Source organism: Sphaerodactylus townsendi, linkage group LG15, assembly GCF_021028975.2.
Source record: "Sphaerodactylus townsendi isolate TG3544 linkage group LG15, MPM_Stown_v2.3, whole genome shotgun sequence".
Lineage (NCBI taxonomy): Eukaryota > Metazoa > Chordata > Lepidosauria > Squamata > Sphaerodactylidae > Sphaerodactylus > Sphaerodactylus townsendi.
In genome coordinates this window covers 27,536,400-27,550,375 of record NC_059439.1, presented here as the reverse complement: position 1 = coordinate 27,550,375, position 13,976 = coordinate 27,536,400, and the positions used below count along the sequence as shown (strand labels likewise).

Sequence of the window (13,976 nt, the reverse complement as noted above, 5' to 3'; positions counted from 1 at the left end):
AGCTCTTAGGGGTAAGAACAATGCTACTGCTTAATTGTTGTGTGTTGGGAGGAGAGTTTGTACTAGCTACATTAAAGGAACTAAGATTGCTTAGAGCATAAAGAGATTGTTTGTTCCAGAACTGGGAGAAGAAGGATGGGAGGAATATTTTTAGAAGCACTTATATTCACTGAACCTGTTGGGTTCGTAGCCAAATGCCCTAAAGTGAAGAAGTGGTAGGCAGGAGATTAAAAGAGAGCAAGTCTCATTGGATTCCCCATTCATGATCTTGATGCTGAGGATATTTGTTCTAATACAAGAGGGGTGGGAGGGCTGGTGTGGGGTGAGAGGCCCTGGCCACACCCATTTCCATCCCTGGACTCTGATAGGTGCCGTGTTTGGTTCCCATGCCAGGCAGCCCCTGATTGGTTCAGATCTCCAGACAACAGAGATTAGTTTCCCTGGAAAAAATGGCTGCTTTGGAGGATTTCCTCTTTGGCATTATATCCCACTGAGATCCATCCCCCTAACCAAAACCTGCCCTCCTAGACGTATCCCGGATCTCCTAGAGTTTCACAGTCTCCCTGGACAGGTTTGGCTCCTTTTGATTAGGCCGATGTCTATTGATCCCTTGTTCATGTAATTTCTTGATTTAGGCAGCAGAAACTGCCAGAGATCTTGAGAATGAGGTTTTCCTTGCCCAAGGGTTCCTGTCTGAAGTGGGAAGCCCATGTTTGTTATACCTCAGGATTACGTCGTTCCACATTGTATTACTGAAAGCTAACTGCTCTTGAATGGTAGGTTATGGTGTCATAAGATGAAGGAGGAGACGACTGCATGGCCATGCCCCCTTGTATCATCTTCTTCTTCTTCTTCTTCTTCTTCTTCTTCTTCTTCTTCTTCTTCTTCTTCTTGGCTGTGGCTATTTGTGCTGGCTAGCTGGCTATTTAGCTGGCTGGCTGGCTGGCTGGCTCAGCTGGCTGGCTGGAATGTGGAACATGGAATTCAGCCTCATAGCTGGATCAGACCAGAGTCCATCTGGTCCAGCTCTGCTGCTAAGCAGTGGCCCTGGGTGCCTTTGGGAGCTCACATCCGGATGTGAAAGCAATGAAAGCCAGCTATATAGGCTGCTCTAGAGGCACCTGGTCTGTGCTAAAACATTTGCAATCTCAGATCAAGGAGGGATCAAGGTGCAGTGGCCATGGATCGATTTCTCCATCCATAGAATCATGTCCAAATTGCTTTTAAAGCTATCCAGCAGGTTGGTGGCAGCCTGCCACCTCCTGTGGCAGCATATTCCAAACACCAATCACATGTTTAGTGAAGAAGTGTTTCCTGTGGTGAGTCCTAATTCTCTCCCCCCCCCCAGGGGTGCCAATGGATGCATGGATTCTAGTGGTGTGAGAAAGAGAGAAAGAGTCCTATATCTGTCAACATTTTCTACCCCATGCATGGTTTTACAGACTTTGTCATATTTCACCTCAGGCGTCTCCTCTCCTGACTCAAAAGATTCTGGCGCTGCAGCCTATCCTCATGGGAAGATGTTCCAATCCTTCAATCATCCTCGTTGCCCTTCTCTGCACTTTTTCTATCTCTTGGTGTCGGCAGGAATGCAGTGGGAAGCTAGACACAGTGTGCTCCAAGTGCGGTCGCACCATGGCTTTATATAAGGGCATTCCTTTCTTCTTCTTCTTCTTCTTCTTCTTCTTCTTCTTCTTCTTCTTCTTCTTCTTCTTCTTCTTCTGTTGCATAATAGAGCATTTAGGAGATAACGTTTATTTTTCAAACGCACTGTAACACATACAGAATGTTACACATGTTGGGTTTAGATCTGCTTTAGTTCTGTTAGGTTAAGTATTCAGCTACCTCAAGATTCCACAGTAGATCTGAACTTTACAGACCTGTGAGTATTCAAGAGCATCTTCCAATCAGTTAAGACAAGGAAAATGTTTCAATGTTCAGAACCACTCTGTTGTAGATTGTGGCAATTCCCACTTCCCACTAGCAAGAGGGGGCTGGTAATTCACTGAGAAAACCACCATACAAAATAAGGACAAATATGGATCTACACATCAGCCATAATAACTGGATTCCAATAAATAATTCAAATGTGCAGCTGCTGCATCTAATGATAAGTTACATTTATGGTTTAGTAGATCAACTATCTCACCTTTGAATTCCCCAGGGACTCTCAGGTGTCTGGCTCTGTAAGCTGAACTTTGGTGCATATGTGTCTTCTGTGTAATTGCCTGTATTTTCTGAACAACCTCTACATTGTTCATAATTGGTGGATAGTCACTTTTCTCCTTTTGTGCTAATACACTTTTTGTAGTTTATTTTGGTAGTGGCATTTGAAAAAGTTGAATGACTTTGCCAGCTTTGGTCCGACCGTTGAATTGCTTAGAGGTGCCCCAGGATGAGAAGGGGTGCCACCATGGGCCTGACGGCACCCATGTCATTTCTGACTTGTGCCCATTTTCCCTCAGCCAGGAAGTGTTATGTGTGTGTCAAGTACGTTTACAGAGTTGCAAGCCGTTCCTCCCAATCCTTTTGAGATTTTCTAAGGAAGCAAGTGTTTCATCCTGTGAATAGTTGTTTTTTTAATATCCTGTTCTTAATTCAACACAGCTAATTACATGGAGTTCCTTAGGTTACCAATGTTTCCTCTTGGTGTGCAGGGTGGCGAGTGTAGGATGGAAGGGAATAGATTAAGAATGAATAAAAAAGCGGGTAGGATACACAGGTGTATCTATACAAAATGGAGTCTGGCGCAAAATGTAGGGAAAATGGAATGGTGGAGTGTGTGTGAAAAACTCAGATTTTGCCACGGGCTTCGTTTTTCCTGGATACACCTCTGCATGCTGGGCTTTGTTTCCAACAGTCAGAAGCTCTGCTTTTGAAGAACTGAGCTTTGTTGTGTAACAGTGGACACAGTGTATAACAGACTCCCCCCCCCTCCTGGGGGGGGGGGAGCGGGGGGGGGGGGGGGGGCGGGGGGGGGGGGGGGGGGGGGGGGGGGTGGGGGGGGGGGGGGGAGGGGGGGGGGGGGGGGGGGGGGGGGGGGGGGTGGGGGGGGGGGGGGGTGGGGGGGGGGGGGGGTGGGGGGGGGGGGGGGTGGGGGGGGGGGGGGGTGGGGGGGGGGGGGGGTGGGGGGGGGGGGGGGTGGGGGGGGGGGGGGGTGGGGGGGGGGGGGGGTGGGGGGGGGGGGGGGTGGGGGGGGGGGGGGGTGGGGGGGGGGGGGGGTGGGGGGGGGGGGGGGTGGGGGGGGGGGGGGGTGGGGGGGGGGGGGGGTGGGGGGGGGGGGGGGTGGGGGGGGGGGGGGGTGGGGGGGGGGGGGGGTGGGGGGGGGGGGGGGTGGGGGGGGGGGGGGGTGGGGGGGGGGGGGGGTGGGGGGGGGGGGGGGTGGGGGGGGGGGGGGGTGGGGGGGGGGGGGGGTGGGGGGGGGGGGGGGTGGGGGGGGGGGGGGGTGGGGGGGGGGGGGGGTGGGGGGGGGGGGGGGTGGGGGGGGGGGGGGGTGGGGGGGGGGGGGGGTGGGGGGGGGGGGGGGTGGGGGGGGGGGGGGGTGGGGGGGGGGGGGGGTGGGGGGGGGGGGGGGTGGGGGGGGGGGGGGGTGGGGGGGGGGGGGGGTGGGGGGGGGGGGGGGTGGGGGGGGGGGGGGGTGGGGGGGGGGGGGGGTGGGGGGGGGGGGGGGTGGGGGGGGGGGGGGGTGGGGGGGGGGGGGGGTGGGGGGGGGGGGGGGTGGGGGGGGGGGGGGGTGGGGGGGGGGGGGGGTGGGGGGGGGGGGGGGTGGGGGGGGGGGGGGGTGGGGGGGGGGGGGGGTGGGGGGGGGGGGGGGTGGGGGGGGGGGGGGGTGGGGGGGGGGGGGGGTGGGGGGGGGGGGGGGTGGGGGGGGGGGGGGGTGGGGGGGGGGGGGGGTGGGGGGGGGGGGGGGTGGGGGGGGGGGGGGGTGGGGGGGGGGGGGGGTGGGGGGGGGGGGGGGTGGGGGGGGGGGGGGGTGGGGGGGGGGGGGGGTGGGGGGGGGGGGGGGTGGGGGGGGGGGGGGGTGGGGGGGGGGGGGGGTGGGGGGGGGGGGGGGTGGGGGGGGGGGGGGGTGGGGGGGGGGGGGGGTGGGGGGGGGGGGGGGTGGGGGGGGGGGGGGGTGGGGGGGGGGGGGGGTGGGGGGGGGGGGGGGTGGGGGGGGGGGGGGGTGGGGGGGGGGGGGGGTGGGGGGGGGGGGGGGTGGGGGGGGGGGGGGGTGGGGGGGGGGGGGGGTGGGGGGGGGGGGGGGTGGGGGGGGGGGGGGGTGGGGGGGGGGGGGGGTGGGGGGGGGGGGGGGTGGGGGGGGGGGGGGGTGGGGGGGGGGGGGGGTGGGGGGGGGGGGGGGTGGGGGGGGGGGGGGGTGGGGGGGGGGGGGGGTGGGGGGGGGGGGGGGTGGGGGGGGGGGGGGGTGGGGGGGGGGGGGGGTGGGGGGGGGGGGGGGTGGGGGGGGGGGGGGGTGGGGGGGGGGGGGGGTGGGGGGGGGGGGGGGTGGGGGGGGGGGGGGGTGGGGGGGGGGGGGGGTGGGGGGGGGGGGGGGTGGGGGGGGGGGGGGGTGGGGGGGGGGGGGGGTGGGGGGGGGGGGGGGTGGGGGGGGGGGGGGGTGGGGGGGGGGGGGGGTGGGGGGGGGGGGGGGTGGGGGGGGGGGGGGGTGGGGGGGGGGGGGGGTGGGGGGGGGGGGGGGTGGGGGGGGGGGGGGGTGGGGGGGGGGGGGGGTGGGGGGGGGGGGGGGTGGGGGGGGGGGGGGGTGGGGGGGGGGGGGGGTGGGGGGGGGGGGGGGTGGGGGGGGGGGGGGGTGGGGGGGGGGGGGGGTGGGGGGGGGGGGGGGTGGGGGGGGGGGGGGGTGGGGGGGGGGGGGGGTGGGGGGGGGGGGGGGTGGGGGGGGGGGGGGGTGGGGGGGGGGGGGGGTGGGGGGGGGGGGGGGTGGGGGGGGGGGGGGGTGGGGGGGGGGGGGGGTGGGGGGGGGGGGGGGTGGGGGGGGGGGGGGGTGGGGGGGGGGGGGGGTGGGGGGGGGGGGGGGTGGGGGGGGGGGGGGGTGGGGGGGGGGGGGGGTGGGGGGGGGGGGGGGTGGGGGGGGGGGGGGGTGGGGGGGGGGGGGGGTGGGGGGGGGGGGGGGTGGGGGGGGGGGGGGGTGGGGGGGGGGGGGGGTGGGGGGGGGGGGGGGTGGGGGGGGGGGGGGGTGGGGGGGGGGGGGGGTGGGGGGGGGGGGGGGTGGGGGGGGGGGGGGGTGGGGGGGGGGGGGGGTGGGGGGGGGGGGGGGTGGGGGGGGGGGGGGGTGGGGGGGGGGGGGGGTGGGGGGGGGGGGGGGTGGGGGGGGGGGGGGGTGGGGGGGGGGGGGGGTGGGGGGGGGGGGGGGTGGGGGGGGGGGGGGGTGGGGGGGGGGGGGGGTGGGGGGGGGGGGGGGTGGGGGGGGGGGGGGGTGGGGGGGGGGGGGGGTGGGGGGGGGGGGGGGTGGGGGGGGGGGGGGGTGGGGGGGGGGGGGGGTGGGGGGGGGGGGGGGTGGGGGGGGGGGGGGGTGGGGGGGGGGGGGGGTGGGGGGGGGGGGGGGTGGGGGGGGGGGGGGGTGGGGGGGGGGGGGGGTGGGGGGGGGGGGGGGTGGGGGGGGGGGGGGGTGGGGGGGGGGGGGGGTGGGGGGGGGGGGGGGTGGGGGGGGGGGGGGGTGGGGGGGGGGGGGGGTGGGGGGGGGGGGGGGTGGGGGGGGGGGGGGGTGGGGGGGGGGGGGGGTGGGGGGGGGGGGGGGTGGGGGGGGGGGGGGGTGGGGGGGGGGGGGGGTGGGGGGGGGGGGGGGTGGGGGGGGGGGGGGGTGGGGGGGGGGGGGGGTGGGGGGGGGGGGGGGTGGGGGGGGGGGGGGGTGGGGGGGGGGGGGGGTGGGGGGGGGGGGGGGTGGGGGGAGGGGGGGGGAGTGGGGGGGGGGGGGGGGGGGGGGGGGGGGGGGGGGGGGGGGGGGGATTAACTTGTTATTTCCTTCAGCAAAAAACCTTGCCTATAAACCCCGCTCATATCATGGAAGCCTGTTAGGTGACATTGATTGGCCCAGTCGCTCATTCTCAGCCTCAAATCTGGCAAGACCTCAAGGGAATACCAGGGGCATGAAGTGGAGGCCAGCAATGGCAAACCACCTCCAGAAATCTCTTCCCTTGAAAACCCTAAACCCATAAGTTAGCTGTCACTTGACGGCCAACAATAGCAACTAAAAGCTCCAGGCACTGGGTTAAGGAGGACCTGTCTTCCTTCCATGAAATTATTCTGTCAAGGCAAAGTAGATTAAGAGTTCTGTATGGATAATAATCACTCTTACCAGTTGACTCGTACTCCATATTTGCTCTCATCTATGGCCAGAGTTTTGGTCATTGCAAGAATTGCACCCTACAAGGGAAACACACAACAAGCATGGTTGCCAACTGACCGCAAATAACCTGGTCTCCTTTTATGCCCTTGAGTACAGTTTGATATGCATGAACAGAAAGAGGGTTGTTGTTTTTAACAATGTGGACATAAATAATGCTTACAATCCAGGGAGCTATTAAACTTCCACTAAAGAGGCTGATTATTTTTATCCAAGCATCTTGGAAACCCTGCTGAGGGCAGGAGAGAAAGTACAGAGGCTGACCTTCTCATCCATCAACACTTGGCTTTCAGTCCCGGAGTCATCACTATCCCTGGAAGACCCGTTTCTAATGTGCAAAGGAACTGATTGCTATGGGTATTTGAGGCTCATTCCGCACATGCAGAATAATGCACTTTCAAACTGCTTTCAATGCTCTTTAAATCTGTGCGGAATGGCAAAATCCACTTGCAAACAGTTTTGAAAGTGGTTTGAAAATGCATTATTTTGCGTGTGCGGAAGGAGCCTGAGAAATGTAAGACTTAAGCAAAACGTTAGCATTTGCAAGAAGCTGTAAATTCACTGATGTTGCTCCCAGGAAAAGAATGCAATGATTAAAGCCAAAAGTGATAATGGGGAGAAAAACAGGCTTGATTGATACAGCAACCAAAATCCTGGTACGGGGCAAGGGGAGGAATGACAAGAGCAGCCCAGCCAATGAGTAAAGACACAGGGTGTGTACGCTCAGGGAGGGTATAAGTAATGTTTGCAAACAATAAAGCTCTGAGACTCCGCCCTGAAGCTCACGGGAGATCTGCCAAAACTGCAGTTTGAACGAATAAAACTTTGAAACAGAGGAATCTTTTGGAATTGGTTTATTTTAGCAACCATTTTACCCACGGGTCAGTATTACCTTGCTTGAGGAATACGTCACTCTATGGTTGGTCCCAATCATACCAGCAAGACTGGCCATGTTGATGATGTTTCCTCTCGTTTCCCGTAAGTAGGGCAGTGCATACTGTACACAAAACACGGAGACAAACAATGTGCCTGATCTCAAAACAGAAATTGTTGAAGCTGCCATGTGCTGGTGTCAAACAATTATGTTAACACAGCTAGCTTAGAATTCCCAGTTGGCAGAGACCCTTTAAAACACAGCAAGTAGAAATTCTTGCAGCAGGAGATCGCAAGGTGCAAAGTAGGTCCTCAGCTGTTGAGCCATAGACCTTGCGAATCATTTTGATTTGGGGTGCAGAGAAGACACAGGTAAAGTATTGCACCGCTGAGTCATATAACATTCCAACATTGTATAACATTGACTTTCAACTCTGGGTGAACCCAGCTGCCCACACGGGAAAGGGAAACTCCTTGCAAGTTAGAAACACTCACTTTTGATGCCAACAAAATGCTCCGAGTATTGAGTTCCATGGTGTTGTGGAAGTCTTGGGCAGTCACATCGTCTATCTTGTCAAGTCTAACTGTTTGCAAGAGGATATAAAAAAGAAGTGTATTTCACAGAGGGAAAAATCCACAGAGAGCAAAAGATCCCATCACTACACCCTGGAACAGCAAAGTCCACAAGCTAACTAATTTTGAAGTAAAGAAGACCTTCCTTGAGAAAGTATTGGTGTGGGAGACCTGTGGTTTCACAGAAGGGAATCCTAAGAGCTTATTATGAGAAGGGCACTGTCATTTCTTTACTTCCTTTGTAAACCTGTGAAGCTGTAGTTCCTAGAACTGATGGTTGGACAAGTTCATGCAGTCTTCTGAATAGACAAGAAATACCCTCACAACCCTTATATGCCAATAAAAGGCTTCTGATGTTGTTGTTACTCACACCCAACTGTCTGGAAACCTCTTACCATCTCCAGCATTGTTCACCAAGCAGTCCAGGCACCCATAACGTTCTAGAGTGGCCGAAATCAACCTCTGCAGGAACAGGGATGAAAAAGAGTTCTAAGTCAGGACAATATTAGCAATGGTCAAGAGCCTTGCAGTTCCAGACCTAGAAGACACTGCCACCATCACGCCTGCCCTGGTTGCCACCTGTTCCAAGAGTTGAAAGCAAGACTGAGAGGTTGGGTAGGAAGGGAGCCACAAGGAAGAGAGGAGGAGAGACCTCACAAGAGGCTGCATACATGGGGTGAGGGGCAAATTTGCAATGTGTTTTATACCAAGAAGAAGATCCAGTGAAGGACAGCAAGATCTAGCTAGACAGGATTGTAGGGGGATCACCTTCTTTCTAAAGAGGCTTCTCCTTCTCCAACCAAAATGGTGCCCTGGACGCACCCTGGATGCTGCACCCAATACCCGCTACCAAACCCTACAGCTATGACCCGGTCCTGCCTCACACCAGCGATGGGAATGGCATATTATGACAGTGAGGACTAGAAGCTTAAGGTTCACAGAGAAGTTAAGTGGAATTATATGCAGGAACTTAAGGAGAGGAGGGAGGCATTACTTTGTGGGCGACAAACTCATGCTTAAGTTTATGAAAGCAGAGCATTATTCAAGACAAAAAAAGCAGAGCATTATTCAAGTCAGAAGAAAAGTGTCACCTCCATTTGGACACTTGAGAATTAGAATAGGGAGAATAATTTTACTAATGGTAACAGTGACGCTGAAGAAGAACCCCCAGGGAAGTACGAGTCCTCACCCAGTTTTAGCCTACCTTAATGTCTGCCTCCTTGCGGACATCACAGACCTCGAAGTAAGCATCCCCTGGGCACCGTGAATCCTGCAGCTCTCTCTGAATTGCTTTCCCCTTTTCCGCTGCAATTGGAGGAACAGTGCAGTTGTGATGTGATTTGGCAAGTGCCAGTAACACAATCCAGCAATGAAGGGGTTAATGTTGTGTATCAGAATTAGTTAGTGAGGTCAGAAGTCAGTGACCAGGTAATTGACCCTCATTGGTCAGTTAGGTCTACATGCAGGTTTGTGCATAGGATACATCCTCCCTCCCTCTCTCTCTCTCTCTCTCTCTCTCTCTCTCTCTCTCGTAGCTTTTTAGTCATGTGATAGCCGAGGTGGAAGCTCGCCAATGAGTTAGCTAGATAGAAAGATACTTGTTTTCTTCTCCCAGGTTACCTTTCCCTTCCTTTACAGATAGTAAACTGTATTTTTCTATAAGCAACTGTCTTTGCTTTTTTTTATTGTGCAAACTCTGCCTCATAAGATGCGTGATAGCCATATCACAAATAAAGCCCCAACAAAGATTTTGGCCCCAGGACTTTTCGCTGCACAGAGGAGAGCCATTTAAAACACAGCTACTGAGTTAAGTCAAGATAAAGGAAGGGGCTTTTTTCTTCTTCTATTGTTCCTGTGTGGATTACCCGTCGGAGGACAGAAAGCAGCTTCTTATGTTTAAATTAGATTACTCCGGGAACATGCATGAACATTTAAATCAAATCATGAATCATGTGAGTCTTTTGAGATCAGCAAGAGTGATGTTTGACGATGATGAGATTACTGCGATAATTCTAAGTAGCCTCCCAAAGGGCTATGCTAATGAGGCGGCAGAGGCGAAAAATGACTTAAAAGTGGAACGTGCGTTGACCTTTTTAAAGGATGAATATGCAAAACGAAAGCAAGAGAATGCTGCATGTGAAGAATTGTCTGTCTGGAGAGTTGCAAGCCATTCATGACGAAGAATTGCAAAATATTTCCGTTGTGGAAGGGCAGGTCATCTAGTGAAACATTGCAGAGAAGGCGGAGCTGAACAAAGCCTGTGAAAACAAGCCGTGCCTCAGAGTAATGTAGAAGAAGAAGAAGAAGAAGAAGAAGAAGAAGAAGAAGAAGAAGAAGAGTTTGGATTTTTATCCCCCCTTTCTCTCCTGCAGGAGACTCAAAGGGGCTGACAATCTCCTTGCCCTTCCCCCCTCACAACAAACACCCTGTGAGGTAGGTGGGGCTGAGAGAGCTCCGAGAAGCTGTGGCTAGCCCAAGGTCACCCAGCTGGCGTGTGTGGGAGTGCACAGGCTAATCTGGATTCCCCAGATAAGCCTCCACAGCTCAGGCGGCAGAGCTGGGAATCAAACCCGCTTCCTTCAGATTAGATACACAAGCTCTTAACCTCCTACGCCACTGCTGCTCACTCCTGAAGACAGAGGGAGGGAGAGCATACCCCCAACCCCCAAGAGACAAAGGGAAGCATGAGCAAAAATCAACCTATATGGTTGCCAACTCCAGTCTAAAGACTGCAAAGAGCTTATTCTTGTTAGATTCGGGAGCTGCGTATCGTGTGGTAAACTCCAGGGATTATTTTGTGAAGATGGAACCGTGCAGTGAAGAGTTAGTCCAGGTCAGCGGCCTGCCATTCAAGGCACGAGCAAAAGGAACAGTGAGAATCTATGTTGAGAATGTCAATAGAGGGACTGTGGAACACAATTTAGCTGATACAATGTTCGTTCAAAAAATGTTGTAGCAAACCAGGAGGCCCTATTGGAGGGGCGCGGGCTCTAGACTCACCTTCGGATGGTTTTGAACAGAAGACCACATTGGCTCCCTGGCGAACTGGAGGAGGAGGAGAAAAAGGGAAACAACACAGAACTCAACGGTTTGACTCACTCACCAAGATGTGCATCGAGGTATTCCTGTCTTTCCTCCCAGTTGGGTTTTCAGCCTTTCAAAAAACAATACCCAGTTCTTTCCATTCTTACCAAATTCTCTCACGATGCCTAGACCAATGCCTGAAGTGCCACCGGTCACAATCACCACCTTGCCCGGGTAACGCAGCTGTGTCGCCATGTCCACTGTTTGCCTCAGTGTCTCTTAATGAATAAAATCCATACAGAGCTTTGAATATATAGGCTCTTGGGCGGAGCAAAGCAACTGCTTAATTGTAGTGTTGGGAAGAGGGTTTGCTTGCTAAGAGTAGGTTGTGGAGCATGAAAATTGTTTGTTTCAGAAAAGGGAAAATAAGGACAGGAGGAAGCTTTATACGCGCACTTTTATTCACTGCAAATGATGGGTTCGTAGCCAAAACCCCTAAAGTGAAGGAGTGGTAGGCAGGAGATACAAAGAAAGCAAGTCTCGTTGGATTCCCCATTCATGACCTTGCTGCTGAAGATATTGCTTCTAATACAAGAGGGATGGGTTGACACCATCCGTGCCCTCCCCCTCCCCATCCGAATGGTATCAACTTCTCAAATCAAAAATTTACTCAATAGGTTTATTACTTGAAGATCTCTGTATGCTGACACCCACCTTAAAAAGTAGACTTCTAGAACAGGAATATCTCATCTTGTTGAGGCAAGCAAATAAATCATGCTCACCCCTCTCTGTTGGAATAATACCGGAACAGGGGCACATAGCCAAATATCTTGAATTATTAACTGAACCCCAACAGAGATGGATTATCACAAGGGCCAGATCCAACACCTTCCCATCGGCCATTACAAAGGGTCGTTACTTATCCATCCCTCTCCAGGATCGGGTTTGTCCACACTGTAAAAATCAAGCGGAGACTCTTGCTCACAATTATTCTTGACTGTCTGAGATATGTGGGCATTAGGCATTTCTCTCCCAGGCTGGCCCTAGACAGATCTGAAAGAGACTCCGACTGCTCTGTTGTGGAGCTTCTGTTAAACACAGATGTCATGCTCTTGGGAAAAGTAGCAAAATTTCTTTTACAAGTGACAGAACTTTCTAAGTAATATACAGTCTTCCTGTCTGTGCTTTGAATGCACTCTTGATTTGTATTTCAAAAATGTCTGGCAATGCTCTAGAACCTATTTTTAAATGCCAAATAAAGGTTGTTGTTGTAAATATTGCTTCTAATACAAGAATGGTGGGTGGATGGGGAGGCCCTCCCATTCACTCTTTACTCAAATCACTTCCTCAAGAAATGTTTGCCCCCATACCATTTCTTCAAATTCAATTACATTTCTTCTCCTCTGGGCCCTTGTGAAGAAACGGCACCTCCCACCCCCTTCCTCTCTCCAAGCAGGTATCATAGGTTTGGAGGACTTGAAAATGCCAGAGGGACATCATGAAGAGGTAACTGACCTAGGGGGAGAAGATAACCCAAACTGACCCTGAGAGAGGGGTGAGGCCTGAAAACTGCTGGGAACAGAGAGGCAAGCTCTCTTTCTGCTGGACCACTGAAGGGAGCAGACCTCTTGCCTGGGCTCAGGATAGAGCAGCCATTGTTGGACCATGTGCTCGCCCAGGAATCTGATCCCATCCTCCAGGTAATGGGAACTCTGTGAGAATTGTAACCTTCTAAGTTTAAGAGCCTACCCTCTTGTAACAACTGCTTAGGCATGTTTAGAGATAGGGACAGAGGAATTGTGCTTATATTCAAGGATGTAGGTAAGGAGGGGGTTCTTGGGTTCAACCCCCCCATTCATGTCCGAAGCTCCGCCCCTCCGTTTGTGGATTTTTAAAACATTTGTAGTGTTTTTTTCAGTTTCTGGCCTGCATGGGGGTGCATTGTTTGAGCTAGCAGCACCAAACTTTCAGGGATTGTTTGCGGGACTCCCCTGATGATACTACCCAAGTTTGGTGAGGTTTGGTTCAGGGGCCCCAAAGTTATGGACTCCCAAAAGGGGTGCCCCCATCCTCCATTGTTTCCAATGGGAGCTAATAGAAGATGGGGGCTACACTTTTGAGGGTCCATAACTTTGAACACCCTGAACCAAACTTCACCAAACCTGGGTGGTGTCATCAGGGGAGTCTCTTACTGATACCATCCAGGCTTTGTGAAGTTTGTTCCAGGCAGTCCAAAGTTATGGACTCCCAAAGGGGTATCCCATCCCCCATTGTTTCCAATGGGAGCTAATGGAAGATGGGGGCTACACATTTGAGGGGCCATAACTTTGGACCCCCCTGAACCAAACTTCACCAAACCTGGGAGGTATCATCAGGAGAGTCTCCTAAAAATACCCTGAAAGTTTGGTGCTGCTAGCTTAACAATTGCACCCCTGACAGCAGACACCCCCAAATTTCCCCAGATTCTCCTTTTAAATCCACCCCCTTCGGCATGGATTTAAAGGGAGAATCGGAGGTCCCCAGTTTAAACATTGAAAGTGATGCTGTTTCAGGGTGGGGGATAATCCACCCCAAAACAGCATCACTTTCCAATGTCGTTTTAACTGGGGACCCCAGATTCTCTCTTTAAGGTGGATTTAAAAAGAGAATTTGGGCTTTCTTGTTGAAACACCATTGAAATGATGCTGTTTGGGGGTGGATTCCAGCATCACAGCAACTGCCCATGCCCCCCCCCCCGCAAAACTCATATTTTGGACCAGGCTCCATTTTCCCTAGCTACGCCTCTCCCCAGAGGGGAGGGCAGAAGGGGCTGCCGGCTGGGAGCCCAGTTGGTGGGGGGTGGGGGAAGGTGGGGCAGGGGAGTCTGCCATCCCCGACCTGGGAGAGCTGCTTTTATAAGCACTGAGGCAGGGGGGCTTGGGGAGGTGTGGCCACGCCCCCAGGAGCGGGTGGGGGTGGCCCCACCCCGAACCCCCCCATAAAAAATCTGCCTGTTAGGTTTAGATCTGCCTTAGTTCTGTTAGGTTTAGTATTCAGTTACCTCAAGTTTCCATAGTAGAAGTAGTTAAGACAATGAAAGGGTTTCATTGTTCGGAAGCACTCTATTGTAGATTGTGACAGTTCCGACGTCCCAACTAGCAAGAGGAGGCTGGTGCTTGTCTGAGAA

General features: G+C 55.9%; 1 protein-coding gene across 1 annotated transcript in view; it reads right to left on the bottom strand.

Moving 5' to 3' along the window:
* Positions 1-6,288: 6,288 nt before the first annotated feature.
* Positions 6,289-13,976, bottom strand: part of LOC125444283 (17-beta-hydroxysteroid dehydrogenase 14-like) — a 13,718-nt gene continuing 6,030 nt past the window's right edge. The window contains exons 2-6 of the mRNA XM_048516710.1: positions 10,787-10,831; positions 8,991-9,091; positions 8,182-8,248; positions 7,709-7,797; positions 6,289-6,360 (exon numbers count right to left, since the gene is read on the bottom strand). Of these exons, the coding sequence (XP_048372667.1) occupies positions 6,289-6,360; positions 7,709-7,797; positions 8,182-8,248; positions 8,991-9,091; positions 10,787-10,831 (374 nt within the window). The remainder of the gene's footprint in view (positions 6,361-7,708; positions 7,798-8,181; positions 8,249-8,990; positions 9,092-10,786; positions 10,832-13,976) is intronic.